We start from the raw sequence: 27,962 nt of genomic DNA, 5'->3' as shown, positions 1-27,962 counted from the left end.
CTGCTCATGCTCTCCCTCTCTCAAATAAATAAACAAAATCTTAAAAAAGAGAGAGAGAGAGAAAGAGTCCCACGCCTAGAAACCCGCCTGCAATATTGTATGCACCCTTGTTGACACTGCGTTTCAAACCAGGGACTCCCAGGGTTTCAAACTCTGAGTGCATTCAACAGGGTCACAGAGGCAAGGGCTCTCTGCCCTCAGGACCCACTGGCTCGCCAGGAGACAGCATTGGGACAAAAGCTGAGATTGTGTCCTCTGGAGAGTCACCTCTGACCCTCCCCATCCCACCTGCCCTCCATTGCTGTACTTCTTAGTTCATTAATTTGTACTTGTGGTAAAAATGCATAACATAAAATGTTCCATTTTTAACTGTTTCTAAGCGCACAGCTCAGCGGCGTGAAGCCCACTCCCACGGTCCTGCAGCCACCCCACCCGCCGTCTCCAGAACGTTCCGTCTCCCCCCACGGAGACTCTGTCCCCACCCCCTGCCCCCGCCCCGGCTCCCACCCTCTCCTCTCTGTCTGTGTGGACGGGACTCCTCTGGGGACCTCCTGGGAGTGGGGTCCTCCTGCGGGATGTGTCCTTCCGGGTCCGGCTCCTCTCGCTGAGCCCGGTGTCCTCGGGGGTCCCTCCGCGTCGTGGCAGGCGTCGGGGTCCCTTCCTTTCTTCTTCAGGCTGAATAATGACGTTCGGTTACATGGATATTCCACGTGTATCTGCTCATCCGTTGCTAGGTATGGGCTGTTCCCACCTCTTGGCTACTGTGAATCCTGCTGCTGCGAAGAGGGGTGTGCAAACATCTCTTCAGGACCCTGCTTCCCGTTCTTTTGGATACACACCCAGAAGTGGGGCTGCCGGGTCATATGGTAGGTGTACTTTGAACTTTTTGAGGAACCGCCGTACACTTTTCCAGAGTGGCTGCACCATTTTGTAATCCCACCAACATGCAATGGGTCAGTCTTACATCTTTTTTTTTTTTTTTTTTAAGTAAACTCTATGCCCAAAGCTCGAACTCACTACCCCGGGATCAAGAGTCGCAGGTTCTACGACCGAGCCAGCCAGACGCCCCGTTCTCCGAATTTTCCATCAAGATGTTGGCCTCCCGCGCCCCCCGCCCAGGCTGTTGAGCCTCCCCTCGCCCCACCCCACCGTCCCTCATTTGTCCGTGGGCCCATCCAGGGCAGGTCCTGGCAGACAGCAGGCGCGCGGCCTCGTGTGAACACTCGAGCGAATGAGGACTCCCGCGGGTGTGGGCCTCACACTGCCCGCAAGCACGCACTGACAGCCAGCCAAGCGGACCCCGGGGCAGAGGCGAGGCACCGGGAAGACGCGCCCGCAGGACCCGCCTCGTCCAGCAGGGGGCACTTCAGGCAACATGCTAATGAAACGCCAATTAAAAGCAGGTGAATGACCGCCGGGTCCTGAGGGATTTTTTTTTTTTTTTTTTCCCCCCCTGATCAGGCGCGCGGTGGACAGCCCAGGCGCCGTCGGGGCCTCGGGCTCAAGATGGTTCCGCTGCCGCTTCCGAGGGCAGGGCGGCGGCGCCGGCGAAGCTCCTGGAGGCTCCAGGCCGGGCCGCCCGCGCCCTCCATCCCTCCTCCCGCGGCCGCCTGTCCCGGCCCTTGCGTCCGCGACGGCCCTCCGTCCCTCGAGGGCCGGCGTCTCTGGTCAGGCGAGCCGCGGCCAGCCGCTCCCGAGGTCCCTTGCGGCGGCGTCCCGGGGGCCTGCGGGGGCCTCGGAGCAAGATGGCGGCGGCGGGGTCCGTGAGGCGCGGGCGGCGGCGACCGCGGCGCCAGTGAGCGGCCCGGGGGCCCGGGCGGCTCCGGGCCGGGGTCCCCCCTCGGGACGGACCATGCTACGCTCCACCGGCTTCTTCCGGGCCATCGACTGCCCCTACTGGGCTGGGGCGCCCGGGGGGCCCTGCCGGCGGCCCTACTGCCACTTCCGGCACCGCGGGGCCCGGGGCCCCGGCGCTCTTGGCGGCGGCGGAGCGGCGCCCCCCGTAGCAGGTAAGGCCCGAGCAGGGCTCGGCTCCCCGGCCCCGGCCCAGACGCCACCCCTGGGGCTTTCCCGGCGCCCGGGTCTCGGCCCAGCCCCCTCTGCACACACGGGTGGGCGTCGTCGGCCCGGCCCGGCCCGGACCACCCGCCCCCGGGCCCGGCGCCAGGCGCCCGGCGCGGGATGCCGGCGAGCCTCCGTTTCCGGGAGCACACGGCGCAAAGAGCGAGGGGGCATGCCCTCCTAGAGCTGTCGCGAGGGTGGAGGGAGCTAACGCAGGCCGAACGCTGCGCGCGGCTGACAGCGCTCGGCAGGCCCCGGGCTCCTCTGCCTTCACTCGCGCCCGAGCTGCCCGGTGGGGTGAACCGTTCCCGCCGCCCCCCCAACCCCAGGTGCTTGCGGCGGGGCCGGTTTGTGGCCGCGCTGCTTTCCCGCTCCGCGTCTCCGGCAGCGGCGCCTGCTGTCTCCGGTGGTGCAGTTGGGAGGGCCTTGGGAGCACCTACTGTGTGTCAGACGCGACTGGACAGGCAGCACGTCAAGCCCAAGGGACTGGGCCGGGAGGGGCAAGAGGCCTCCAGGGACTTACCTCCTTTCAGTTGCGCAGAGAACGTTGAGGGACTGCACGTCGTATCATCGTGGTGGTTGTCCTTGTTGTGGCGGAGTTTGGTGAAAGCTGGGAGGAGTCAGGAAGGCTTCTTGTAGGAGGTGTGGGATTTGAGCTGAGATTTTAAGAACGGGGGAAAGAAGGGCGTCGCAGGGAAAGGCTTGGAGGGAGGATTAAGTGGTGTCAGTCCTTCGGAGGGCAGCTCAGGCTCCCACTGGTGACCTGTGTCCTTCAGGACTGGCTCCCCCTTTCCATCAGACCCAGACTTCCTCATTTGGGCCCAGGGTCAAATTTCCTTTGTGTCTTTCCCCATAAAAAATGATCGTTTCAGAACCTTCTTCAAAAGAGGAGTGCGCTGGCTAGAGTTAAATAATAGGCCTGTTTTTCCATTTTGTCAGGAAAAGAAAATAGAATTTTCTAATTTCTCACGTAAATTTGCTTAGCTCTCTGGCACCTGCAGCTGTCTACAGCCAGCCAGATGCAAGCATTCACTGTCTGGTTCCACACCTGTGCGGGGCGCGGGGCGTTCAGAGCTGCGTGAGCTTCGGGTGTGGCCGCCAGGAACCTGCTGTGGAGGAGAAAACACACGTGTGCCCCCTGGTACCTTAGCATCAGGTCATGCTCCTCCCAGCTCCAGTGGGGGCCAGGGAGGTGGGGGGGGCACATGGGAGCTGGCGCCCAACTCTCCTGTTGAAGCGCACGGCGTCTTGACTCCGTTTATTTACCTCTTGGTATTGTGTGTGGTGCTTTGCAAGGAGCCCCGGTTTCTGGGTTCCTCATGGTTAGTACAGGGAGGGCAGCACCACGCCCTTATGCCACTGCCGTTGTGACTTGGCCCCAAGTCCACATGTTGCCTTGCAGCCTTCTGAGCTCTGGGGTGTTGATTTCTCGCCTCATGTGTTCTTCCCACGGTAAGTCACTTTTTACGTTTCTTTCTGCCTCACAGATGGCCAGTTAGTTTCCTAAAGGATCATTTTTGGGAACCTATTTGGTGACGTAGTTCTGTCTGCCCTGCTTGCCGTGGAAAAAATGCAACTGCCTACCCCTTTCCCCAGTAGGTGTGCATTTTCCTTTTGCAGGAAAGGAAAGGAAGGGGGGAGGCCTGCTTTGGGGTAGAACACTGCTTCCTCTGCAGAGGCGCAGGGTCAAATCCCAGCTCAGTCTCTTTCTTGCTGTGGAGCCTCTCTGATCCTCTGTTTCCTTTTCTGTGGCATGCTTATGGGGTTGCTGCCCTCTGAGGAGGCCAGGGGAGAGTGTGTGCCTGTCCTTTCCCTCCCTTTCAGCTTCCCCTGCTCCAGATTTTGACAAGCCCTGTTTCCTTTCGGCTGGAAGAGGCTGCAGCAGTCCAGATGTGCATGGCCCAAGCAGAGGTGCTCCGGCGAGGGTGGGCTGGGCCAGGTTTGTTTGGACTCACTTTTAAGCAACAAGAGTTGCTAAGGTGCTGGGTGGGAGCCGCCTGCAGGTGGGCTGTGGGGTTCCTGTGAGGCCCAGCACCTCTGGTCTTGGGCTAATGGGCACCTGAGCCTTTCAGCAGAGTCTGAGGCCCGTGAGGAGGCTGGGCCGGGGATCCTGTTGCTTCCAGCCCTGCAGATCCAGCCCCACCCCCAGCCCACCGCCTGTGGGCTTTAGGACGCCCACTTCCAGACCCGGGTGTGGTATTGCCCAGTTGTGGCAGCACACGCTCGGGCAGGCTCTCTAGGACTCTCAATGGTAGGGATGATTGTCCCCATTTTACAGATGAGCAAACTGAGGCCCAGAGATGGGGAGCCACTCTCCTGTGTGCGCGCAGCCGGTAAGTGGGGGATGGGATTGAGTCTGGGCAGTCAGGCCCTTGCCGCACTCCCCACCTTCCTCCAGTGCCCACTGCCCAGCACCTGTGTGTCCCCCCCACACACCAGGGCACCCATTGTGTGTCAGGCCTCAGCGCTGTGCCTTGGCGCTGGCCGGGAACAGCGAGACCTGGGAAGGACAGAATTGCAGGACTTGAGCGCTGAGACCTGAGGACAGGCTGGAAGGCAGGAGTGGTCATTCATGGCTGTGTGGTGGGGGCAGCCCCCCCCTGGGCCTCACATGAGGCCCTTGAGGGCCCTTTATGGTCTGGAGAGCAAGCCCTGCTTCTCGGGGAACGGAGGCAGAGATAAAAAGCACTTCCCTGCGGACGGTGCGATTTATTTCCCCTGTGAGCCGACTTGGAGCTGGAGGGCCACAGCCGCAGGAACAGGCAGCCCCCGGGGGATGACTGTACCGAGCAGGCCCCCTGGCCATGCTGCCCCTTAGCTGCTCCCTCTTTGGGCAGGGTGCCATCGGGTTCCATTTGGGGGAGACTTCCCACCATCCTGTGATGGTATCTTCCGAGATGGAATGGAAGTGTGCTCTCCTGCATCCAGCACTTTCTCGTTACAAGCGAATGCTGGGGAGATTTCTCTCCCCTGATACTGAGAAAGAACGGATTCTGAGAAAAGGTCAGCAGACAGCAGCATTGCCTTTCGTGTCTGGAGGCCCGACCAGGGTATGCAAGGAGCCTGGAGTACCTTTGCTAGCTGAGCGGTAGTGGGGCCTGGAGTCTGGCCCGCTGGGGCCTCCTGCTTAGTCTGGGCAGCGCGGGGCAGGGGCGCAGCTCTGAAGCTGGTTGGAGGAATGGTAAAAACTGGACATTGGGGCCCGTTGGGGCCAGTCATGCCCTGGGTGGGGAGCATCCTGGGCGCTGTAAGGCACTGAGCGCATCCACCTGCTCCGTGCCAGGAGCACCCCTAGTCGTGACACCTCCTACCCTGGTTGTAACAACAGATGTGTCCCTAGACATCGCCTGGTGTCTCTTGGTCACAGGCTGTTTCTTGCGGAGGCCACTTTCTTTTTAAGCGTCCCCCCTGCCCCTCCCAAGATGCCGCAGCCCCCAGGGATCCAGCCTTGCAGGCCTCCCAGTGGAGACGCCTTCAACCCCGCTGGTGGTGGTTCTATTGTCTTGTTGCTCTTGGTTTTCTGTAAGGATGCGATTAGAGGCGAGGTGCTGGGGTTTTCAAAGCACCGAATTCACCACTTACACCAGGCTGTGTCACCGTTGTGGTTTTGGGCAGAATCCCAGCTGGTGAAGCCCACATGTTGCCTCTGTTCAAAGCACTTTTCTTCACGACTCAGAGTAACATTCATTTTAAAAACATTGGACAATACTGAAAAGTCAGAGGAAATGTGTTTTGGAAGTTGCCCCAAGTCCTGCGTTTGCCTGCATGCTAGGCTCCCTCCCGGCCTCCCACAGAAGAGGCTTTGTGGCTTTTGTACGTCGCCAAGATCCTGCTGCACTGATTAAGTTGGACTCTGTTTTCTGAGGCGAGAGGCCATCCTGGGACTGTGCCCCCGGCTTCCTGTACCTGGCAGCCCCTCCGGATGACCTGAGACCCTTAAAAAATCCTGCCTTCTTGCCCTGATCTAGGATTGAGCCACACACGAATAGCTGCGTTGGGTATTTTAAAGTGTTCTTGCTCCGCATTAGGAGAGCAATGGGTCTCTCCCTGAGATCCTGCCCCCAGGGGACGCAGAGCAGTGTCTGGGGAAGCTTGTGGTTGTCAATTCAGGTGCTCCTGGCAACTCCTGGTGCCGAGTGGGTGGGGGCCAGGGATGCTGTTCAGCCCCCCACAGTACCCAGAGTGCCCCTTCCCCTACATAGGCAGATTTATCCAGCCCCGAACATCCGTGGTGCCAGGTGAGATTGGGGAACCTGATCGGCACACAGCCCCTGGGCAGGGTTGGTGGGGACAGCCAAGCCAGCTGAGGGGAGCTCAGGGGACCTGTGCGGGGTGCTTGAGCACGCCCCCACCCCGAGTTCTCCAGGGGCTCCAGAGGAGAGGTGCAAGCGTCATGGCTGGCTTTCAGCCCTCGCTGGGGGAGTGCAGCCCCAAATAAAGGCATTCTGGCTTCGCTTTCTGTTGTGCAAAGAGCCTATCCTGGGGGGTGGCCTGGCCTCCACCTGGTCAGCATTACCGCCTGTGCCTCAGTTAGCCCTTCTGTGAAACGGGTAATGACTTGGGCCCTCAATGAACGGTGTCGTGGGAACGTTCTTTCCTGCTTCATCGTCCCCTCCCGCTCCCTCTGCACTCAGGGTCCCCTTTACAGAGCCATGCTTGGTGCCACCGAGGTGGGCGTGCAGGATTCTTTCAGCTCTCTGCATGCCTGTGCAGTGGGGAGGCCGGTTGGTGTGATCTGATTCACAACCAAGAACTGGATGCTAAGAAGGAAACAAAGAGCCGGAGGAGGCGCTCAGGTCACTGGAGCTGGGAACCATCCGGGCGGATTGCAGGTTGTGGAAGGGTCTCCTGGCTGCCTGCTCTTCTCCTCCATGATGAGCTGCATCTTCCAGAGTTTGTGCCATGGTTGGCTAGTGCCTTTTGAGGAAGCAGGCATGCGTGCTTGTCATTTGAGGGCCTTTGGTCTGTCGGCTTCCCCTAAGTATTGAGGTTTTCTGGAAATGGCCATGCGGAGGGCCTGGCCACGGCAGGCTGCGTGGGGGCAGGCAGGAGTGGAAGCCGGGGAGCACCTCTGGGGGACCTGCCCTCGTGCTCGTGGCTCTCGTTTGCTAACGGTAAACAGGGTGGGAAGCTGCTTAGGGGGCCCAGAACTTGGGTGCTCTGAGGATGGGGCTTGGCTGTTTCACAAGCCGTGGTCTTGGCCTGGACCCGTGTTTACACCTGGGCCTCAGTGTCTTCTGGATGTGTCTGAATTCAGTATGTACCTGTGGGCTGGCGCAGGGTGGGGGAGGCACTTTGGAAGGTGAGGATGGGTGTCCCCAAGCACAGATACGGGGTGGGGTCCAGGAGAGAGAGCAGTTGGCCCCGGGGTTGCAGAGACATCAGGCAAGTGTCCCCAAGCAAGTGGTTCCTGAGCTGGGCTTTGAAGGATGAGTAGAAGTTTGCCTGGTGGCTGGAAGCAGGGGTAGGGGTGGAGGGATGATAATCCGGGATTGGGGCTGGGAGACAGGGCAGTGGAAGGCCTGGAATGTTCTCTTGTGTGGTTTGGAGGGACTGGGGGTAGGGGGAAGGGAGGTTGCTCCCCAGCTTCGCTGCCACCCCCAGCGGATCCAGCAGGGGTCTCTGTTGTCACGCTGACTCTTGATGGTCCTTCTGGCGGCTGCTCAGTCTGGCCAGTCCACCCCAGAGGCGGCGATGGAGGGCTGTGCTCAGAGCCGGTTGGCTTTCCTGTGTGGCTGCTGGCGGCTGTCTGTGTCTGGGGGAGTGGGTGCACTCGAGGCACAGGGGGCCCGTGGCCCTCGGTCAGTATTTCTTTCATTCCCTCACCTGCCCCACAAACCGTTGCAGACGTTTGTGCCGGCCAGCTCACTTGTGGCTGGGGTGTAGAGGGGAGCCGGGCGGTCAGCATGTTGAGCTGCTGGACAGCAGGAGGCAGGAGGGGGCAAGGCCCAGGGGGTGGCAGGGAGGGCTCGTCCGAGTGGTACTGGGACCGCATGCACTCCAGGCGCAACCTGGTCATGCCTGTCCGTGTGTGTGTCTGGAGGCCAGGTCCGTCCCCTCCCAGTTGATGGGCACACATCACAGTTGTTTGTCCTGAGAGATCTGTGTCCCTTTCTCCAGCAAAGTGGCTTGGAGAGCCCTCAAAGGGCAGGAATGTGGGTACTATTCCAGGAGACAGACCTGAAAGCCCTGGGGCCCCCCTCCCCATGCACCGGTGCTCGAGCATTGCGCTGGGTATCTAGGGAAGAGAACTGGCCTGTCTGAGCAGCTCAGGGCAACCGGTTCTGCAGGGAGGATCTTGGAGGGCTGCCTGGAGGAGTCGCTGAGATGGAGGCCATCAGGCTCTGGGCAGGAAGCTGGTCCCAAGTATGAAGGAGGGGTGGGGGCTGGCCCACCTGGAAAGCCTGCCCTCGTCACTCCTCCCTAGCATCTGCCTTTGGGGTCAAGTAATAAAAGCCACTGATGCTCACGTGTGACCTTGGTATGTGGGCTCTTTCTTGGGGGACACAGCTGGCTCCCCCATCTTGGCTCCACGGTCCAGGAATGGCCGTGAGAGGTGTGGCTTTCCTTCTCCCCACCCCCCGCTTTACCCCGCGGATGCTTCGGTGTTCCTAGGCCTCCGGCTGCCCAGAGGACCTCCCAGGAGCCTCCGTTGTGGAGGAAGGTGACCCCCGGGGTACCCACTGGCCACCGTGTTTGGGGAGTTGGAAGGGTACCAGGGCCAGAGTGAGAGAGCTCTTGAATTGGGACTATGAAAGCGATGTGGTGCCCCTGACGGGCTGGTGATGAGGGCAGCAGAAAGCAGGCCCCCCCCGGCCGCCCCAGGGGAGGCGCACTGCAGCCTGGCCCCAGCCTCACCCCTCCGCCGCTCTTCTCTGTATTTCTGAGTGCTCTTCGTGTTTTTATCCTGTCTTGGAGGCTTCCCTCCAGGAGGTAGTTTTGCAGCATAGCTGAGCTCCCCTCATGGTTACGAGGGCGTTGGGCTGACTCTCGTCCCGGTCCTCCTGGGACTGGGCCTCAGGGGTGGGGCAGCTCAGGAGCAGTGTGGCCAGTGATGCCCAGAGAGAGCCCAGTTAGGTGGTGGTGTCAGGGCTGGCTAGGGCCCTCTTTCTTTCCTCTCCCCTGGAGCCCTTGCGCTTGCTTCTGGGGTGGAGGCTTTAGAGCCGAGGGGAGAGGGCAGCGAGGGGCTGTCCAGGGCTTCGAGCTTTGAGCCAGTGTGTGGAGCTGTCCGGCATCATCAGGCTGCCCTGGAGGTGGAGGTGGACCTGGACCCCCGGGCCCTGCTCCCCCCGGCACAGCCCAGCCCCCTCATCAGGCGCATAGCAGGTGTCCCCCCCCCCCCCCCACATGCACTCTTGAGCACCTGCTCCTGTCGGCTGTTGCTCTTCTCTTCCTAGGTGTCTGGGGTGCCCCGGGCAGCCCCAGGACTCTCCCCTCTGCTCCAGAACAAGTGAATGGCCAGGTACTTTCACCCTGGGCTTCAGGCTCCTGCCCTGTCCAGTGGGCATTTGGATGTCCCTGAGTGGGGCATAAGGGCATCCTACCCTGGGGGTGGGTAGGAAGGCCCTCAGGAATAGAGACTCTGGGCCTGCAGGGGAGTAGTGATGGCCAGCCCTTCTGAGGACCTGGGGTGCTGTTCTGCCCCCTGTTGGGTGGCCAGAAAAGCCCAAAGGGAGGGGTGGGTGCTCAGATCTTCTGAGCCCCAGTTGGCGCTGCCCTGCATTCCAGCCAGGCCAGGGCTGGCGGGTAGCTGGTGTGCTTTCTACCACCGTGGTCTTACATGGGGGCATCCTCCCTTCTCCTTGCAGGGCCTCTGCCCCAGACGCAGCTCCTGGAGCCCTGGTGGGCTTGCTCTCTCCGCTGACTAGCCCTGGTGTCCTGCTTATCTCGAGTGCTGTAGGGCTGTCTCCTCCCTGTGTCCCGCCGCCCCCACGCAGGGTCAGCAGGCCCTGGCTGCCCATGGGGTTGGAGGAGAATTCTGCTGAGGTCTTATCAGAGCACGGAGCCAGGGTGGGACCACTGTGCAGCTGTGCTTACCGTCTTCGGACCTTGGGCAGCGCAGGGGGAGGGCTGGGGCGACAGCCAGCCCTTTGGAAGGCAGAGAAGGTCGGTCAGTGGCGCCAGGACTCCTCTCCGGGTCGGGGAGGGACCCAGGCTCTGCGGTCGAGCGGCCTGGCCAGCCAAGGCTCGGCCTCCTTATCTGTGAAATGGGCAGACTCGGGGCAGGACGGTTGTGAGGGAAGGCCTCCGTGCCTCCTGGGGTTCACGGTGGGGCTGGAGGACCTGCCCCAGGGGGGCCTCCGTGCTTGGCTGTCTTGTTAATTCCACGTGCCTTTGCGGGAGGGTGCGTGGCACTTTCTGGAGCCGGGGTACGGTGGGAGCAGGGGCACAGAGGCACAGGTGGGGCCCAGGATAGGATGCTTCCTGGCAGAGGGAGGGTTGGGAAGGGTCGGAGGCGGCTGCCCGGGCCTCAGGAAGCAGCGCTGCCCTGTCTGTGGTCCACTCAGCCCCTGTGGTCTCCACAGTGACCCTTGCCCGGCTCCGGATGGGTTTTTGCACTCAGGGCCCCACGGCCCTGCACGGTGCGCGTTTGGCCTTTCCTTGTGGGGTCGGGGAAGCAGACCTGGTATTCCCCGTGCTGGACGCCTGTCCCAGAAGGGGGCCGTTGGCGAGAGTGGCATGACGCCAGAGCCAGGGGAGGGCAGCTCTCTCCTTCAGCAGGGCAGGTCCTGGTGGGTGTGCGGCCTTGGCAGGCACAGAACCAAGGCTCACACGCCTGAGGGGAAGGCTGGGCCTAGGTGGGCTGGCGGTAGGGTGTGGGTATGGGAAGGGGTATTTGGTGACTTTTTCCTTTTCCAAAAAACAGCCTAATTAATCTTGTTTACCGGATGCCTGCTTACCAGGTGCAAACGCCTGAGGGAACCGCCCCTTGGCTTCCATCCAAATGAATTCCCTGATAATTAGAAGGTGCCTTCCAGGGCGCCCCATGGTCCTTCCCGACCTCTCTAGGTGCCACCTACCCAGAGCCTTCTGATGTGCTCCCACGGGTCAGTGCGCAGCGTCCCTGGGGCACCCTGCAGCTTGTAAAACATTTTCTTGGGGAGCTTCTCAGTTCCGATAGGCCCACTGAGGTCCTGGCCCTCCAAAGCAGGGTAGGGCAGGGGCTAGGTGCCAGGAAGGTCCCCCCTCCCAGAAGCCTCAGGTAACCTTGGCTGGGGCTCAGCGGGTCTCTGTCTGCAGGGACCAAACTCTGGGCCCCGTGTGCTCACTTTGAAGCCACACGGTTGTAACAGAGCTCCTGGCAGCTGTGCTGGAAGCTTCTAGACCTGTCTGGAGCCCCTCAGGCTGCTGACAAAGTCTCATAGGACCAGTGAGGAACCTGAGGCCCCAGAGGGGCAGGGGCTTGGCCTTGGCCTTCTTAGGCCCACTGAGGGCAGTTTCTTCCGCTTTGTGGTTGGGGAGGCAGCCTCCAGCTGGGGCTGAAAATGCTCCACGTGGGCAGTGCTTCGGGGGATGTTCATATCAAGGAGCCGGGTGCTTGGACTGGGCTCAGCCAGGAGCTGCACCCCCTTCAGAGTCTGAGCTGCTAGGACCCCTTCCCATCTGAGAGGCCAGGCTAGTTGAGGCTAGTGGGGGTGGAGCAGGTGGGGTTGTCCTTAGGATGCCGCTACAGGCTCTGAGGTAGGAAACAAGACAACCTCCCTCTTTGCGCCTCTGCCTCAGATCCCCCCCCACTTCCCCCGAGTTAACAAGGCAGCCTTCGGGCCTTTGCAGGCCCTCCTCTCTCCCTCCCTTGGGGTCTCCACCTAAGCACTTTGGATTGACTTTGGGGAAAACCCTCCCTTTCAAAATGTGAAGTGGCCTGAGGTCCAAACTCTGACCTCATTACTTTGAAGCAGGGCTGAGGGGCTCCTTCTTGGCTGACGTGCATATTGTTTTATTTATTTATTTATTCGAGAGAGAGAGATTGTTTTATTTATTTGAGAGAGAGTGCGCTCAGCAGCACAAGCAGGGGGGAGGGGCAGAGGCAGAGGGAGAAGCAGACTCCCCGCTGAGCAGGGAGCCCGACGTGGGGCTCGATCCCAGGGACCCCGGGTTCATGACCTGAGCTGAAGGCAGACGCTTGACTGACTGAGCCACCCAGGTGCCCCAGATGTGCATATTGTTTGTAGCCTTTATCCCTGGTGAGGGGTAGGGAAAGACCCCCCCATCTGTTCATCCCCAACCAGCCCCTGGGGGAAGGGGTATTCCCATGAGGTGGGCTGGGCTGGATGTCCCCTTGAGATCCGCCAGTCAAGCCCCTCAGTGGACATGCCCGGTAAGTCCCCCCCCCCCCCCCCCCCAGCTTGTGGCCGGTCTGGGCCTCTCTCTGCTGGCAGCCAGGACTTCTGAGGCATTGGCTCCTCTCTGTTTACTCAGGCGGAGTTGGGCCAGAGGGGGTCTCCCATTGGCGCCTTTGGACTGGTTGTGGGTCAGGGTGGGCGGGGAGGGTGGCCCTCCACCTCTGACCAGGGGTGGGTGTGCGTTCTGCCCCCGGGCTCCCCACCCCACATCCGGGAGTTTTCAGCTGTGCGAGGGGGCACGAACTGACCGTCCCCCCCGGGCCCCAGCTCAGCGGTGGTGGGTGTTGGACTTTGCCTCCCTGGTTCTGACCCACGGTCCTGGAGCGTCCTTGGTGGTCTGAAGCATCATTTCCTTCTAAATACAATCAAAACCCAGATTCCAGGTTAAATGCCAGACAACACGCCTACAGTGATCCCTTCCTTCCGGCCCCAGGCAGAGGCCCAACCACCAGGCCCTGCAAAGCCTCCTCTCCTGAAGGCTGGTGGCCAGCCGCGATTTTCTTTATCCTGAGCTCTCTTGCTCCGCAACGTTGCTAGGAGTGTCCTGGGGCTACAGTGATGTGTCACCACAGCCTGGGTGCCTTAAGACAACAGATTCCTCATCTGACAGTTCTGGAGGACAGAGGTCCAGAATACGTCCCCCTGGGCTAACGCTGGGTGTGGGCAGGGCTGGCTCCTCCTGGAGGTTCCAGGGGAGACGCGGCTGTTACTCTGCCAACCGCAGGGCAGGAGATCTAGCCAGGTTGTCTTTCAGGACTCTCTAGAATCATCTCTGATAAGACTTTTAAAAAACTGTTATGTGAATATAGTTGACATACAATGTTACATTAGATTCAGGCATACAACTTAGTGATTTGAAAAGGTCTTATGTGGGCACCTGGGTGGCTCAGTCAGCATCTGCCTTCGGCTCAGGTCATGATCTCAGGGTCCTGGGATCGAGCCCCGCGTCGGGCTCCCTGCTCAGCGGGGAGCCTGCTTCTCCCTCTCCCTCTGCCTTCTCCTTCTGCCCCTCCCCCTGCTCGCGTGTGTGCTCGTGCTGTCAAGTAAATGAAATCTTAAAAAAAGTTTATATAAAAAAATTAGTTATTATAACTAATAACCTTATAAAAAAAGGTTATTAGTTTTTTTTGAGGTTTTATTTTTTATTTATTTTTTAAAGATTTTCTTTATTTATTTGACAGAGACAGCAAAAGAGGGAACACAAGCAGGGGGAGTGGGAGACGGAGAAGCAGGCTTCCCGCGGGGCACGGAGCCCGACGCGGGGCTCGATCCCAGGACCCTGGGATCATGACCTGAGCCGAAGGCAGACGCCCAACGACTGAGCCACGCAGGCGCCCGGTTTTTTTTTTTAAAAACAGATTTTAGGGGTGCCTGGGTGGCTCCCAGTCGTTAAGCGTCTGCCTTCGGCTCAGGTCATGATCCCAGGGTCCTGGGATCGAGCCCCACGTCGGGCTCCCTGCCCTGTGGGAAGCCTGCTTCTCCCTCTCCCACTCCCCCTGCTCGTGTTCCCTTTCTCGCTCTCTCTCTGTCAAATAAATAAAAATCTTTATAAAAAACAAAACAGATTTTAAAATTTCAGGTAGGAGAGTGCCTGGGTGCCGCGGTTGGTTAAGTGTCTGCCTTCAGCTGAGGTCATGATCCTGGAATCTAGGGATCGAGTCCCGTGTTGGGCTCCCTGCTTGGCGGGAAGCCTGCTTCTTCCTCTGCCCATCACCTCACTTGTGCTCTCTCACCTTCTCTCAGCTAAATAAATAAAAGCGTTAAAAGAAAATAAAATTTCAGACAGGATTTCTAATGATGAGTTCTTTAAATTCTAGACTATTTGAACATGGTGTATTTGAATATGGTATGTTATTCCTTTCTTGGAACATTGGGCTTTGTTCACATTTTATTTGGTTTCTGTCCTTCCGTCTGTACGGGAGAGCCTCCTAGGCGTTTTGTACGGACAGTGGTGGCTTTGGTTGTGCTGGGCTCGGAGCATAGGCCCTGGAACGCGGTACCTAACCGGAGTTATCTATCCCACAGCCGCTGGTGGAAGTGGGGACTCTTCAGATCAACATAAACATTACAAGGTCAGGACACCAGGCCGGCTCCGTAGGAAGAGCGTGCGACTCCTGATCTCGGAGTCGTGAGTCCAAGCTCCGTGTCCGGTGTAGAGGTTACTGAAAAAAACAATAATAAACTTTTAACAACAACGTTCAGAGGACATAAGCTTTGCTGTCCGCCCCACTTGGTGTTTTCGGAATGCATTTTGCACATACAATACTTTTTCCTTTTTTCTGCTGCGGGACCGTGGCATGGATAGCCTTCCACCTCACCTTTTCCGTTAAAAGCATCGTGGGGCTACGTAGCAGTAGGCGTCCGTGTTCTGGCATCCGCACAGCCCCGTGGACTTCACTGTAGGGAGTCCTACAGGTGACACCTCAGGGGTGGCCCTCTGCTCCCCGCTTGCCCAGGCCCTGACCCTGGGGAGCCCTGCACATTCCTGCCCCGCCCGGGGCCGCGTCTGTGCCCTGCCTGGCTGGCAGGTCCTCCATGCACACCATCCCAGCGCCGACCTGCAGGAAGTAGCCTGCTGTGGCTTCGCTGTGGGCTGGGTCCACGGACTCCCATTCTCGCCCCGGCTCCCGGACTGCACTTGTCCCGTCCGTAAAGTTTCCATCCACTCCGTTGTGCCAGTTGGACGACCCGTGCTGGGAGGTCTGGGGACCAAGTGGCCGTGCCTCGGGGGCCCGGTTCTGCTTCCTCACTGCGCCTGTCAGTCGATGCAGGATAGGGCCTGCATGGGGGGTGGGGTGCGCTCTGGAAACCTTGACCTGCTGGCAGATTGTCCCTGGGGCTTTGCCGGAGGCCCAGCCCCCAGTTGGTTCTGATTCTCTGCTGGTTTGATGCTTCTTCCCCTGCTGGCCTTGGGGGTGAGGCCCAAACTGAGGCAGTAGCCAGTGTTGGCTCGTGCGGCTGTGCTTTAGTGGGCCCACTCACTGCTCTTTTCTCCCGCTTCCCATTTCAGGGCTTGGTTATGATCCGTACAACCCCGAGCTGCCCAAGCCCCCTGTGCAGAGGGAGAATGGAGCCCTGGGCAGAGGGGATGAGCCCCGCTCAGACATCCTGGAGCTGGAGCTGGTCAATCAGGCCATTGAGGCTGTGCGCTCGGAGGTGGAGCTCGAGCAGCGGCGGTACCAAGAGCTCCTGGAGACGGCCCGAGAGCACAGCTCTGCGGAGGCCCCCGCCGTGGCGCCCCGAGGCCCCGCCGCTTGCCCTGCCGCTGGCCTGGACGAAGATGCCTTTCCACTGTCCTTCGATTACAACCCTGGTGGCCGTCCTGGCCTTTTAAACCCTGATGCCAGCTACCAGCCCACTCCTCTGGCCGCCGCCGCCGAGGCAGGCAGCAAGTACTCGCTGGCCTCTCTGGATCGGGTGCAGGGCCATGGCGGAGGAGGTGGCAGCACCCTGGAGTACGTCCCCAAGGCTGTGAGCCAGCCCCAGCGATACGGCCGCCCCGTCCCCAGCAGCAAGTACGTGTTGGACGACTCCAAGCCGTCCACGGACCTGGAGTACGACCCACTGTCCAACTTCTCCGCCCGGCTGCTCAGCAGGGCCAGTTCCAAGGACGACAGGGCCCCCAAGAGGCCCAGGGGCTCCCGGGGTAGCGAACCCTACACGCCCGCCCTCAAGAAGCCCTGCGACCCCTTTGCTGGCTGCGACGCCAGGTTCTCAGACTCGGATGATGATGCCGCCGCAGCTCTGCCTGACGTGCCCGTCACCACCAGTCCCCCGAGATCCCAGGCGGGCCCCGAGAGCAAGGCCCCCGGGCAGCCAGCCTCCAGAGAGAGCCAGGATGCTGAGGAGGGCGGCCTGCGGGAGACCAAGGAGATGGCGGTGCAGTATGACGTGGGGGACCTCGGGCAGTCCCCCAAGGCTCCCGGTGGGACACCCGTGGCCAAGCCCAGCTCCCCGGCCAGGGCCTCCCGGGAGCCCGGCAGCTCCAAGCAGGGAAGACCCAAGAAGAAGAAAAGTGGGGCACTGCCTGCCCCCGGCCCCAAGGACGGCATCCAGAAGAAGGACAGGGGCAAAGACGGAGAGCACGGGAGGCCAGCCGGGAAGCCCTGTGCAGACCGGAGGGGCCCGCAGGCTGGCAGCCCCCGGCATAAGGCCGAGCAGCCCGAAGGGACCAAGAAAAAGCCATCTTCGGCCACCCCGGTGGCCAGCTCAGGGAAAAGCCAGCCTGACCGCGGGAGTGTCCACCAGCTGCCAAACAGGCCCGGCGGGAAGACCGTGTCGGGGAAGCTGGCTGAGCGGAAGGCCCGCTCGCTGGACGAGGGTGCCTCCCGGGATGCCCCCAAGCTGCAGAAGCGGGCCCTGAGCCACGCAGACCTCTTTGGGGACGAGAGCGAGGACGAAGGCCCGGGTCCCGCGGCGCCCCCTGCCGCCCCGCCCCACCTCAGCTCCACCTCAGACTCCGACTCGGACTCGGACAGCAGTCTGGGCTACTCAGCCGCTCAGGGGCCGCGCAAGCGCCTCAAGGCCCCCCTGCCCGCCCGGCCTGCCCCCGCCTCCCCCTCCTCATGCTCCTCCTCCTCCTCCTCCTCCTCGTCTGGGGTGGGCGGGGGCGTGGACTACGCTGCTCTGGAGAAGGAGGTCGACTTTGACTCCGACCCCATGGAAGAGTGTCTGCGCATCTTCAACGAGTCCACCAGCGTCAAGACGGAGGACAGGGGCCGGCTGGCCCGGCAGGTGAGCCGCCTCCGCAGGGCCCCTGTGGCTGCGGTGGGGGCGCTCCCATCCTTCCTCAGCCAGGAGCCCTTGGGGGCTGCCTGCGGAACCCCTGCCCCCCAGCCTGCCTTGGCCACAAAGAGGAGGCTTAAGGCCCACCCGGCAGGCTCCCGGGGCAGTGTCCTGAGATCCACAGAGACCAGGCAAAGTTGTGCAGTGCATTGCCCACCTCTCCCTCTGCCCTCCCTGTCTCCTCCGTGCCCCCCAAACCCAGGCTAGCCCCAGCCTTTCTGGGTCGGCCGGCCAGGGTCCCCATGTCAGCCACCAGAGGGAGCTTGCTTTTCCACAAAGCTCAGAAAACTGCTGCTTCTGGGAGGGTCGCAAGGTCCCTCCCGGGCTGCGCTGTCCTTCACTGCCCTGCTCTGTTCACAGACCTTTGAGGTGGTGCGGGTCAGATTTCTCCACCCGGTTCCTGTGTTTCTGAGCTGCCCCCCATGAGCACGCGAGGGAGGGGACCAGGAGGCAGTGGTCTGGGCGGGAGACCACTTTGGCTGAGGCCCGTGTCGCACTTGGGGCTGGGGTGTGTCTGCAGGAGATGTGCTGGGGGGCCTGTTTCCTCACCTGTGAGTGGGCGGGGGTTGCAGGTGAGGGCCCCACCTCGTGTCTCAAGACCTGGGAGCCCCTCCTTTGAGTGCGTCACTGCCCTGTCTCAGGTCTGGGAGCCTGCTGCGTTGGTGTGGGAGGTGAGGCCCGAGAGAGGGAGCCTCGCTGAGGGACGGGTGTGTGTTTCAGCCCCCCAAGGAAGAGAAAATCGAAGACAAGGGGCATTCGGGTCTGACCACTCTGTTCCCCGGGCAGAAGAGGAGAATTTCTCATCTCTCCAAGCAAGGCAAGGAGGTAAGAGTCTGCTTCTGGGTCCTGGGTAGAAGCTGGTAGGAGCGAGGCCCCTGTCTGCGAAACTGGATCCCCGTGTTCCCCGGCTGAGGGGTTCCTGTGTCCTGGCACAGAAGTGACTGGAGCCCATCTCCGGTCTGCAGCCTGTGCTCTGTGCTGGGGGGCGTCGGGCACAGTGCAGGAAGGGCGATGTGAGGGGCGGCTCCGGGGCGGCCGTCCTCCATCAGGGTCACACAGCACAGCCCAACCTTTCTGAGCTGGTTTCCACCGTGAAGACAGGAACAGTGGTTGGTGGCTGAGGCAGCTTGCACAGCAGAAGACTGGGGCAGAGGGTGGGGCTCCCGGCCAAGCACCTGGGAGCTCTGGTTGATTCAGTCACTGGACCCCTCCCCTGGTGAAGCTGGAGGCTAGAGAGGATTGAATCAAGCAGGATTGGATCGGTATGCTAATCCAATCAGGGGGCCCAGGGATTCACACCCACGTAGTGGGTGTGCCCGTTATCAGGGCCAAAGGCACGGCCTGGGCCTTCTGGAGGCAGCAGCCAAGACAGCAGGGCCACGGAGGTGCTCCGCTCCGGGACGGCGAGGCAACATGAGTTTGAGGCCCACCATGCTGAGCCCCTTGGTTCCTGCCTGGGTGTCCGAGAACTCGGAAGGCCCCAGGGCAGCTGGACGCGTCCCAGCCCTGGAGCCCCGGCCTTCCTGCCTGTGGCTGTACTGTCAGCTTTTTGCCCCACGTGGCCTGCTCTGGGTGCCCCCAACCTACAGCCCCACCCTGGAATTTGTCATCACTCAGGCAGAGCCCGTGAGGAGAGGCCCGGCTCCCCCTGCCCGGCCTCCCACCGCCCAGGAGGTATGCTATCGGCGGGCCCAGCAGGCCCAGAGGGACTCTGCTCCCTGGCTCCAGGCTACCCAGCCGCCCGCTGAGAAGCCCTCCTCCATCCATATCTCAGCCCCTGGCGAGAAGAGGAGGATCGCCCACGTTCCCAACCCCCGTCTGGCTGCCGGTAAGTCCCAGGGCACAGGGGCTCGGGGTGGTAGGAGGGGCCCAAGGCCAGGCTCCACTTCTGCCAGCCGTGGGGGCCTTGGACGGGGCCCAGCTGGGGCCTCAGCATGTTTGTCTGTGAGATGGGGATAAGGGTCTCTCTGAGCGGTAGCAGGCGGGCCTGGTGCAGTGCCCAGCGGCTCTGGGCCTTTCCTGGCGTTGGTGCTGGTCCTGGGCGGCTGGCTGTGGAGAGTCGGAGGGGTGTCTTCCTCCCATCCCTTGTCCGTCAGGCCCATAGCCTCCCTCTGAGGCCCCGACGCAGAGGCCTCCCTGTGACTCTCCCTCTGTCCCGGCCCCTGGTCTCCGTGTCCTCGCCTCCCCCGGGCTCCTGGGGTGTTGGAGACGGCTGGCCTGGTGGGGGCCGGTCTGAGTGCGGGCCCCGGGCCCTAGACAGCGATGCCAGGAGCAGGGAGCTGGCCGCAGGGTTGAATGTGGGGTGGGGCCCCTGGCTCCTGCCCAGGTGTGGCTGGAGGCTCTCGGCTGATCTGGGGGGCTCGGGGCGGGTCTTGCAACCGCCTCCTGCTCTGAGGGGCACGCTGCACACTGCGGAAGCCGGGTGACACGTCCGCGGTCTGACAGGCGGGACACTTGGTGGGTATCTCTGGGTCAGCGGTGCCTGGAGCTGAGGAAATGGGAGGGGGCCTCAGGAGGGCTCGTTCAGATGCAGAGTCAGCCTCTCCGGGGGAGGCTCCCGCCATCTGACCAGCTCCCAGGGGACTCCCTTGCTGCTGTTCAAACACCCCCTTGAGGAACCGGGGCCTGAGGGGCAGCCGCACAAAGTAGTCCTACAAATGCAGGCACCCGTAGTCACCCCTGCTTTTTCCTGGTGCCGGGAACCTTCTTCAGGATACGCTGTTGCATCCTGATCCTTCCCTACCCCCAGACTCCCCAGTTAGAACCCGATGGCGAGGGGTGTTGGCTGAGGTTCTTTAGCAGCGGCAAAGGGCGAGGACCCTGAACCGCGTGGGGCCCGGGACTTGGCTCTCTCACAAACCCACAGCTTCTGCCCGCGGCCGAGTTGTGCGGGTCAGTCCTGGCACACGACCCTCGCCATGACACGCTGGGGGAGGCGTCAGCCCGCGGGGAGTCCGGCGTTTGTAGGCACTGTGGCCACCTCCCTGAGCGGCAGTGGGACCCACCTGAGGTCTCAGGAGTCCCGTCTGATGCTCCGGGCTGGCTTTCCTTTCCACGTGTGCCCCAGGTGCTCCTGAGAAATCTCTGTCTAAATGAACCTAAGAGCTGTTTTTCCATCCCTGAGAAGTGCATGTTTTCTGCCCCGTCAGCAGAGGCTGACCCTGGTGTCGGATGGGCCACAGCCGGCTCGTGCTGCCAGCGTCCTTCCCAGGAGGCCGGGGACCCAGGCCCTCTGCTCTCCTCATCTGCTCCCATTCTTTTGTCATGGCCGAGCCTGGGAGCAGGGCTGGTCTGAGGCCCCGCGCACGTGTGCACCCAGCCTGCCTCCCCTAGCCCCCGCCGCCTGCCTGGAGCCCTTGGAAACGGCCCCACAGGCGGGTGCCCTCCTCCCTGGGGGGGTGGGGGGCGGGAGACTGTTTGGTTTGTGACCTCATCAAAGGGAGAGGCAGAACACACAGGCCGCGGCGGGCAGGCCAGCTGGTCACAATGACTGGGCCGGGGACAGCCTATACCCTCTGCTCCTCAGCCCAGGAGCCAGGGCCTTTCCTCCCTCATACGTCAATGCTTCGGAGTCGGGGGCCGGAACATGTGGCAAAGGCTCCCCATGTGCCCTGCCACTCGCCGGACCACCCAAGTGGCGACGTTGCCTGAGCCGGCCTCCAAAGCCCCATTTGTGTTTCCCCCTTCTCGATGGACTTGCCCGAAAGCAGATAGAGCCTCATGTCATTCCGCAGCCCGTGTCCCACAGCCCGGCCCTTCCCCCTGTGCTCCAAGATGCACATCTTGCTGGCGCTGAACGACCGCGGCTGCCTGGTGCTCTGCAGCTCGGTGATGGGTGTGCTCTGCTCCCGCACTCACGGACCCTGTGCCCCGCCAGCCCCCACAGGTGCCAAGAGGGCCCTCGCCGCCAGCAGCAGCCAGCCTCCCAATGGCCCCGAGCCGGGCAGCCAGCCCCTGAAGGCGCGCACGTTGTCGGGCATGGCGTCCAAGACCACCACCACCGTCACCCCCAAGCGCGTTGCCCACAGCCCATCTTTACAGGTGAGTGTCCTGCTCCCTCCGGGAGCCTGCCCTGCCCACTCCCTTGGCTCCGCCATCGCCCGGGGCAGCTACAGTTCAGAGGCACTGAGCAGGGGGGCACAGGTGCCTTCCTCCCCCTGCCGCCCTCAGTTTCCCCTCTGTCCACATTGCTGGGGTGGTCTGTTGGTGCTGATGAGCCAGCGGCCACCCTCCTGGTCACCGGAGCCCAGAGTTCCCAGCAGGGTCCACCGTGTGTGTGATGCCCTGTGGGTTTGAGAAATGGCCGTAGAGGCCCAGGCTGGGACATGCCACCTCCAACGGGTCTGTGTCTTCCCTAGAGTTTAAAGAAGCCCGTTATCCCCAAAGAGTTTGGGGGCAAAGTCCCCACAGTCATCCGCCAGCGGTATCTGAACCTGTTCATTGAGGAGTGTCTCAAGTTCTGCTCTTCAAACCAGGAAGCCATAGAGAAGGTGTGTGACCCTGGCAGGTGGCCGCGTCCTAGGCTGAGGGGCTGCTCCCCGGCCCCAAGCCCAGGACAGCAGGCCTGAGCGGCATGTCTGTCCTCAGGCGCTGAACGAGGAGAAGGTGGCCTACGACCGCAGCCCCAGCAAGAACATCTACTTGAATGTCGCCGTGAACACCCTCAAGAAGCTGCGGGGCCTGGTCCCCAGCTCCGCGCCCGGTCTCAACAGTAAATTGGGTGGGGGAGGGGAGAGGGGGTGGCCGGGGAGTTCAGTCTGGAAGAGTCAGGTTTGTGCCTGGAGCGCAGGACCCCAGGCTCCCCAGGCGAGGGAGTGGGGGTGTGGGGCCCTGGCCGGCTGGCTCTTTGCTGCTCGGAGCGTGGGGACTCTCAGACAGAAGGCCGCGGGAAACGCTGTGGTGGGGCCAGCGGCTGGTCGGCAGGCTTCTGCGGACGACGATGCTGACCCCACGGCCTCACCACCGCCTCTTCTCGCTAGTAACCACCCTCCTTAGCTAGCTGGCTCTCTTGAGCCGAGGGGCCCCGCTAATGGGGCGACCTCGTCAGAGGCGAAGCTCACACGGCCTGCTCCGCACGTTCAGCTCCGGGAGGACGTTTCCTTACCGCCTCTGAAGGCACATTAATCCGTCAGTGCGCACACCTCCCTGCTCTCCTGCTCCCGCCTCCGCCCCCACAGCTCCTCTGGGCAGCGTCCACGGAGCCCCCGAAGGCCCTTAGATCGTCCCCGTCCCTTAGGACTACCACCAGCAGCTGCTTCCAGAAGAGTTAAGGTGGGGGCAGGGTGGCTGCCCCCAGGTCACAGGCGGTCCGGCCTCTCCTGACTGGGTGCTGAGGAGCCGGCCAGGGGACAGGCCACCACGGAGGGCAGGGGTGCACTCGGGAGTCTGAGCATGCCGTACCCTCCCCCTGCTTCCAGAATCCGGTGGCCGGAGGGTCGTGTCTCATGAGATGGTGCTGGGCGGCAAGTTGGCCACCAAGACCAGCTTCTCGCTCAGCCGCCCGAGCAGCCCCCGGGTGGGGGATCTGAAAGGTGAGCCTGGTCCCTCCAGCGGTCCGGCCGGGCCACTCGGGGGCTCAGCGGTGGCCCCTGTGGCAGCATTTCCGCCCACCCCCCGCCAGGCCTGCCCCCCTGCTCGCCTGTCCGGCCCTCCCCGGCCTTGCTGTGGGATGACCGCCTCTCCCGGTTGTCCCCAGGGGCTGCCCTGTATGGTTGCCTCAAGGAGTACCTGCTCACTGAGGACCAGCTCAAAGAGAACGGCTACCCCTTCCCGCACCCCGAGCGGCCGGGGGGCGCCGTCATCTTCACGGCTGAGGAGAAGAGGCCCAAGGACTGTGAGCGGGCTTGAGCACCCACGTTTGGGGGGCGGGCTGGCCTGGGGGCGGCTCGCGGAGGGCCGTCTGGGTGGAGGGCGTGAAGGTGCGCAAGGGGCAGACGCAGGGGGCTCGGGGCCTGACGCCTCAGCCCTCCTGCTGCCTCACAGCGTCCTGCAGAGTCTGCTGCCGGTGCGGCGCCGAGTACCTGGTGGCCCCGTCGGGCCGCTGTGCGCGGGAGGAAGAGTGCTGCTACCACTGGGGGCGGCTCCGCCGGAACCGAGGTGAGCCCTCGGCGCCCCCGGGGCAGGAGGCTGGAGGTGCCGCCTCACGGGGCCTGCCCCGCTCTGCTGGGGAGCCTTTGCCCGGGCCTTCGGGTGCCGGCGTGGGGCGGGCCGCCTGGGGGCCCCCCGGCCCTGACCGCCACCTCCCTTCCAGTGGCTGGCGGCTGGGAGACTCAGTACACGTGCTGCTCGGCCGCCATTGGCTCCACCGGCTGCCAGGTCGCCAAGGTAGGTCTCTGGGGCCCTGCTCGGCGCTTTCCCGCCTGGCCGGAAAGGAGGTGTGGCTGGGCCAGAGCCCTGACCCCCTCTTCCCTGTGCTTTCATCTGTGTGCCTCTGACGGTGGCGTCGGAGGGGGGGGGGGACGTCCCCCGGACACCGCCCGGCCCGAGCCCGCCGGGCTCACCGGCCTTCACATCTCGCCTGCAGCAACATGTGCAGGATGGCCGGAAGGAAAACCTCGAAGGCTTTGTGAAGACTTTCGATAAAGAACTTCCGGAAGATGCTCACCCAGGGATCTTCGCCCTCGACTGTGAAATGGTGAGTTGCGTGCCGCGCGTGCTCGTGGCGGCCGGGCACCTGCACCCGCAGCTTGGAGCCGGCGTGGGTCTCAGGATAGAGCAGGTGAGGGGAAGAGCCGCGGCAGCGGCGGGTGCTGGTCTCTCTCTGGCTCGGGCTGTGAGAGCGGGCTTTTCCCCCACCGCCAAGCAGAAGCTCTGGCTTCGGCCCTCGGCTCGCCCCAGGCACGCTGACGACCTAGCTGTGTTTACTCGGGACTGGCATGCACACCGGGGGCGCTGCTGGGGCTTAGGGCACCCCGGGTTCACGCCTGCTCCGGCTCCCAGAGGAGCCCCCGGGAGCTCCCCCAGAGCTTGGGGCAGGGCGGGCGCGTTGTCACATGAGCCCTCCCGGCCGCGCAGTCCTACACCACGTACGGCCTGGAGCTGACGCGCGTCACGGTGGTGGACACGGACATGCAGGTGGTTTACGACACCTTCGTCAAGCCAGACAACGAGATCGTTGACTACAACACCAGGTGCAGCCCCGACGCCCCGCCCCCTGCCCGGCTCTGGGCTTGGGAACCCCAGGTCCCTCTCTAGCTACCCTCAGGCCCCGACTCTGCCCACTGCAGGTTTTCAGGGGTGACCGAGGCTGACCTCGCCGACACGAGCATCTCGCTCCGGGACGTCCAGGCCGTCCTGCTGAGCATGTTCAGCGCCGACACCGTCCTCATCGGACACAGCCTGGAGAGTGACCTGCTGGCCTTGAAGGTACTGCCCGCCCCTGGGCTCCGCTTGCCAAGGGTCCTGGGCCCCGGGGCCCTCGGCAGGGTGGGGGGAGGGGCAGGAGTTGGGTGGTCCGCCCCCGGGCACCTTCCTGCCCTGGCTCCCTGGGGCCCTGGCCCCTGCGGTCTCTGCCCAGCCGCCCGCCCACAGGTCATCCACAGCACCGTGGTGGACACCTCCGTGCTCTTCCCGCACCGCCTGGGCCTCCCCTACAAGCGCTCCCTGCGGAACCTCATGGCTGACTACCTCAGACAGATCATCCAGGACAACGGTGAGCCGGCGGGCGGCGGGGTGGCGGGGCCGGGCCTGGGGGGCGCGCCCACCCTGACGCACCCCCCTCCCGCTCTGCAGTGGATGGGCACAGCTCCAGCGAGGACGCCAGCGCCTGCATGCACCTGGTGATCTGGAAGATCCGAGAAGACGCCAAGACCAAGCGGTGACCGCTGCCGCCTGCCCGCCTTCCCCACAGCCCCGGCCCGGCCTCTACCCCAGGCCTCTTCCAAAACAGTGCAATAAATCTCGAGAGCTAACCCTGTCCACGTCGCCAAGACACGGAAACAGAGAGAGCGGGACGAGCCGGCGGCACGAGAGCCCCACGCCGAGACCACCTGGAGCCCTGCCCCCCACCTGGTCCCTTGCGCCGCCCCCGCCTTCTGTCCCCTGGAGACTGCTGCTGACTCCCGGAGGAGGCCGGGACAGACACCCCCCCCCCCCCCGGCCCCCACCCTCCCCCGCCCGTGGACCCCGCTGCGTCCCTGGCAGCCAGACCTCCTGCTCCTCCTCCTGCCGGGCAGGCTTTTCGTGGGTGTGTTTGAGACAGGGGTTTTTTTTATTTTGTATTGTTATTTTTATTATTTGTAATTTAAACCTGACGACTCGCACAGTTGTCATTTCCCCACCCGGAGAAGCAAGACCCTGGTGCTGCCTTTCCTGTTGGGGGTGGGGGAGGGGGAGAAGTTGGGGGCCGGGAGCCGACAAGCTGTACCCTTGGCAGCCACCAGGACCGAGAGTCCAGCCTGGCCTGGGCCAGACGGGTGGGAACTGGCCTCCGTGTTCCCACCCACCTGGACTCCGTGACCTCTGGGAACCAAGCCAGCCCCCCAGGGCCTCGCCTTCTGGACCCCTCCGGGGCCCATCAGCCTCTGGACCCTGTCTTCCTGCCAGGGCCCCACCCTCCCCAGGGGCTGTCTGTAAAGGCCTGCAGCCTCCCTAGGGCTCTGAGCCCCTCTCCCCTAACCCGAGGCAGGGACGGAATAAATGTTTGTATGGATTTTAGCTTGCGTGGCGTCTGGTGGTGTTCTTGGTGCCAGGTGAGCCCCGCGGTCAGCACCTGTGCCCCTAACCGGGGAACCAGCACACCCTTGTTCTTCTTCCTGAGAACCATCCCCGGTGCCTGAGCTGTCCCCAGGCCTGCCACCCTGGCCTGGGGGTGCAGACCTAGAGCCCTGGGGGACTTGGTCCCCTGGGGGTGCTGTGATGGTGGAGGCAGTAACTATGTCGTGAGTGGAGTCCACCTTGCTGGCCCAGGGGGGTGGGGGGCTGGGCGTGGAGGGCCCCGGGGGGACCCAGAGAGCCACTGTGCCTTGCATGTCTGAGAAGCTTCCATGGAAAGGGAAGGGTGGCCTGGCCGCTCACCCCCCCGTATGCCTGTTTGCTGCTCCTAGGACATGCTTGTGTGCACAACGTCCAGCGATGGAATTGGCGGCTTTGTGAATTATGGTGCCTCTTGGGGGTGGAAGGGCCAGGGCTGCTTGGGTCTCCACCTTTAGTTCATTTATAATGGGAAGTGAAGCCAGAAATAACCTCGTGGAGGGGCAGGTACCGGAGTGCCCTGGATCTGGAGGCAGGAACACAGGTGCTGGAGGGAGGGCTGCCTGGAGGAGGCCCCGTCTCTGTCAAGCTTCTGTTGGAGGCCCAGAGAGCAGGGCCCCAGGCTGAGGACACAGCAGCCTCTGCCCCCAAGGTGTCCTGGGCCATCGCAGCTGAGGACTGGTTGCTCTCTGGATCCTGGGGGGCCCTCCAGGGGGAGTGTTGACCCAGCCACTGTTGTGTCCCCCTGACGTTCTTGTGACCGTCTGACTTTCTCCCACCTCTTCTGTAAATAAGTAGTTGTTTCCTAAATAAAGGGCACAGGCCTGTTCTTGTGTTTTTGTTTTTGTTTGGAGAGGGGGTTAGCAGGAGAGAGAATCTCAAGCAGGCTCCGCGCCCAGCGCGGAGCCGGACAAAGCGTTTGGATCCCACGACCCTGAGGTCGGGACCGGAGCTGAAATCAAGAGTCGGACCCCTTCACTGACCGAGCCACCCAGGTGCCCCCTGTTTCTGTGCTTCTGGTGGTGTCTGCCTCCCCAGAACATACCGAGCCCCCCAGGGAGACCGGGAGGAGGGGTGCAAGCTTTCAGCTGGCCCAAGATGCTGAGTCTTGGAGGCTGCAGGGCCTTTGCAAATCCCAGGGAGGGAATGGGGTTTGCGGACCCAGCAAGGTCTCTCTTTTTTTTTCTTTTTAATTTATATATTTTGAGAGCGTGAGAATGAGAGAGAGAGAGTACATGAGAGGGGGGAGGGTTAGAGGGAGAAGCAGGCTCCTCGCCGAGCAGGGAGCCCGATGCGGGACTCGATCTCGAGACTCCAGGATCATGACCCGAGCCGAAGGCAGTCGCTTAACCGACTGAGCCACCCATGCGCCCAGCAAGGTCTCTCCTAAAGACTATTAGAACAATCTGTGCAAGCGCCGTCCCCCCCCACCCCCCCGCCCCGCCGCCACCACCACCCCAGGGTCTTTCCCATTAACCACGGGGTCGGCACTGGGTGTTTGTTGAGTGAATGAATAAATGGGAGGTTTACCTGCTCTCCCCTCCCCAGGCCAAGGAAGGTGTGCAGACCAGGCTTCCAAGGAACAAGGAGTAGGGGGTTGCTGCCCTGATGGTGGAGGCCGCATCCCCCGTGCTGTCCTCACCACACCCTCACCCACTCCCTCACTCGTTCATTCACCCAACATATGCTCACAGGTGTTGCCATGAAGGGCCCCGGGCCCCCGGCAGAGACGGGGGGCTGGGGCATGGAGTCAGGCGCAGGTCCCAGGTCTGGGGGATCAGGAATGGGCCAGAGGGAAGGATCCCGGGTCGAGGAGAGAGGGTGGTGAGGGGGGAAAGTACCAACTACCTTCCTAATTTCCACACTTCAGACAGTTTCTAAAAGTGAAAATAGGAGAGACGGCGCTCGATCATCTCTTCTGCCTGCCCAGGTTCGCCCCTTCCCTGGAACCCCACTCAGGGAGGCCCTAGCGTCAGCAGCCCCTCCCGCCCTGGCTCAAGGCGCCCACCTCTGGGGCCTGGCGATGACCCTGCCTCATGGCTGTCGCCCACCCCCGTCACCTTCAGGAAGGCCCCGGGAGCC

The 27,962-nt window shown here is 62.5% G+C and overlaps 2 protein-coding genes across 9 annotated transcripts; one reads left to right on the top strand and one right to left on the bottom strand.

Moving 5' to 3' along the window:
- The first annotated feature begins 1,718 nt into the window (after positions 1-1,718).
- Positions 1,719-26,701, top strand: REXO1 (RNA exonuclease 1 homolog). Of its 8 annotated transcripts, none has more exons than XM_027582237.2 (18): positions 1,957-2,009; positions 3,549-3,656; positions 3,886-3,972; positions 4,340-4,394; positions 15,415-17,138; positions 17,910-18,014; positions 18,807-19,017; positions 21,067-21,230; positions 21,548-21,679; positions 21,777-21,900; positions 22,607-22,720; positions 22,885-23,022; positions 23,172-23,285; positions 23,440-23,513; positions 23,713-23,823; positions 24,204-24,319; positions 24,416-24,840; positions 24,921-26,701. In XM_027582237.2, exons 3-18 carry the CDS (start codon positions 3,952-3,954, stop codon positions 25,007-25,009), a joined length of 3,717 nt encoding a protein of 1,238 aa, XP_027438038.2. In that variant the 5' UTR covers positions 1,957-2,009; positions 3,549-3,656; positions 3,886-3,951; the 3' UTR covers positions 25,010-26,701. The 8 variants fall into 8 exon arrangements, with proteins under 8 accessions (XP_027438034.2, XP_027438041.2, XP_027438038.2 ...); XM_027582235.2 differs by lacking the exon at positions 1,957-2,009 and adding an exon at positions 2,432-2,703; XM_027582236.2 differs by lacking the exon at positions 1,957-2,009 and adding an exon at positions 2,432-2,703 and having other exon boundaries at positions 3,549-3,660.
- LOC113916237 (translation initiation factor IF-2-like) lies at positions 19,153-20,611 on the bottom strand. Its single transcript, XM_027582241.2, has 2 exons — positions 20,195-20,611; positions 19,153-19,677 (listed from the first exon to the last, which is right to left on the bottom strand). The coding sequence occupies exons 1-2, from the start codon at positions 20,442-20,444 to the stop codon at positions 19,442-19,444; spliced, it is 486 nt and encodes a 161-aa protein (XP_027438042.1). The 5' UTR covers positions 20,445-20,611; the 3' UTR covers positions 19,153-19,441.
- Positions 26,702-27,962: the final 1,261 nt, after the last annotated feature.

This window comes from Zalophus californianus, chromosome 1, assembly GCF_009762305.2.
Source record: "Zalophus californianus isolate mZalCal1 chromosome 1, mZalCal1.pri.v2, whole genome shotgun sequence".
NCBI classification, from domain to species: Eukaryota; Metazoa; Chordata; class Mammalia; order Carnivora; family Otariidae; genus Zalophus; species Zalophus californianus.
Note: the sequence above shows the minus strand (reverse complement) of the source record. Positions and strands in the feature narration are given on the sequence as shown.

Bases quoted from the DNA above. Each gene is read 5' to 3' on its own strand.
- REXO1 (XM_027582233.2), top strand. From the start codon at position 1,853: ATGCTACGCTCCACCGGCTTCTTCCGGGCCATCGACTGCCCCTACTGG. The intron at 23,514-23,712 runs GTAGGTCTCTGG...TCTCGCCTGCAG, and splicing joins CCGGCTGCCAGGTCGCCAAG to CAACATGTGCAGGATGGCCG. The intron at 24,320-24,415 runs GTGCAGCCCCGA...TGCCCACTGCAG, and splicing joins ATCGTTGACTACAACACCAG to GTTTTCAGGGGTGACCGAGG.
- LOC113916237 (XM_027582241.2), bottom strand. From the start codon at position 20,444: ATGGGAGCAGATGAGGAGAGCAGAGGGCCTGGGTCCCCGGCCTCCTGG. The intron at 19,678-20,194 runs GTGGGTCCCACT...CCATTTCCTCAG, and splicing joins CGGGACTCCTGAGACCTCAG to CTCCAGGCACCGCTGACCCA.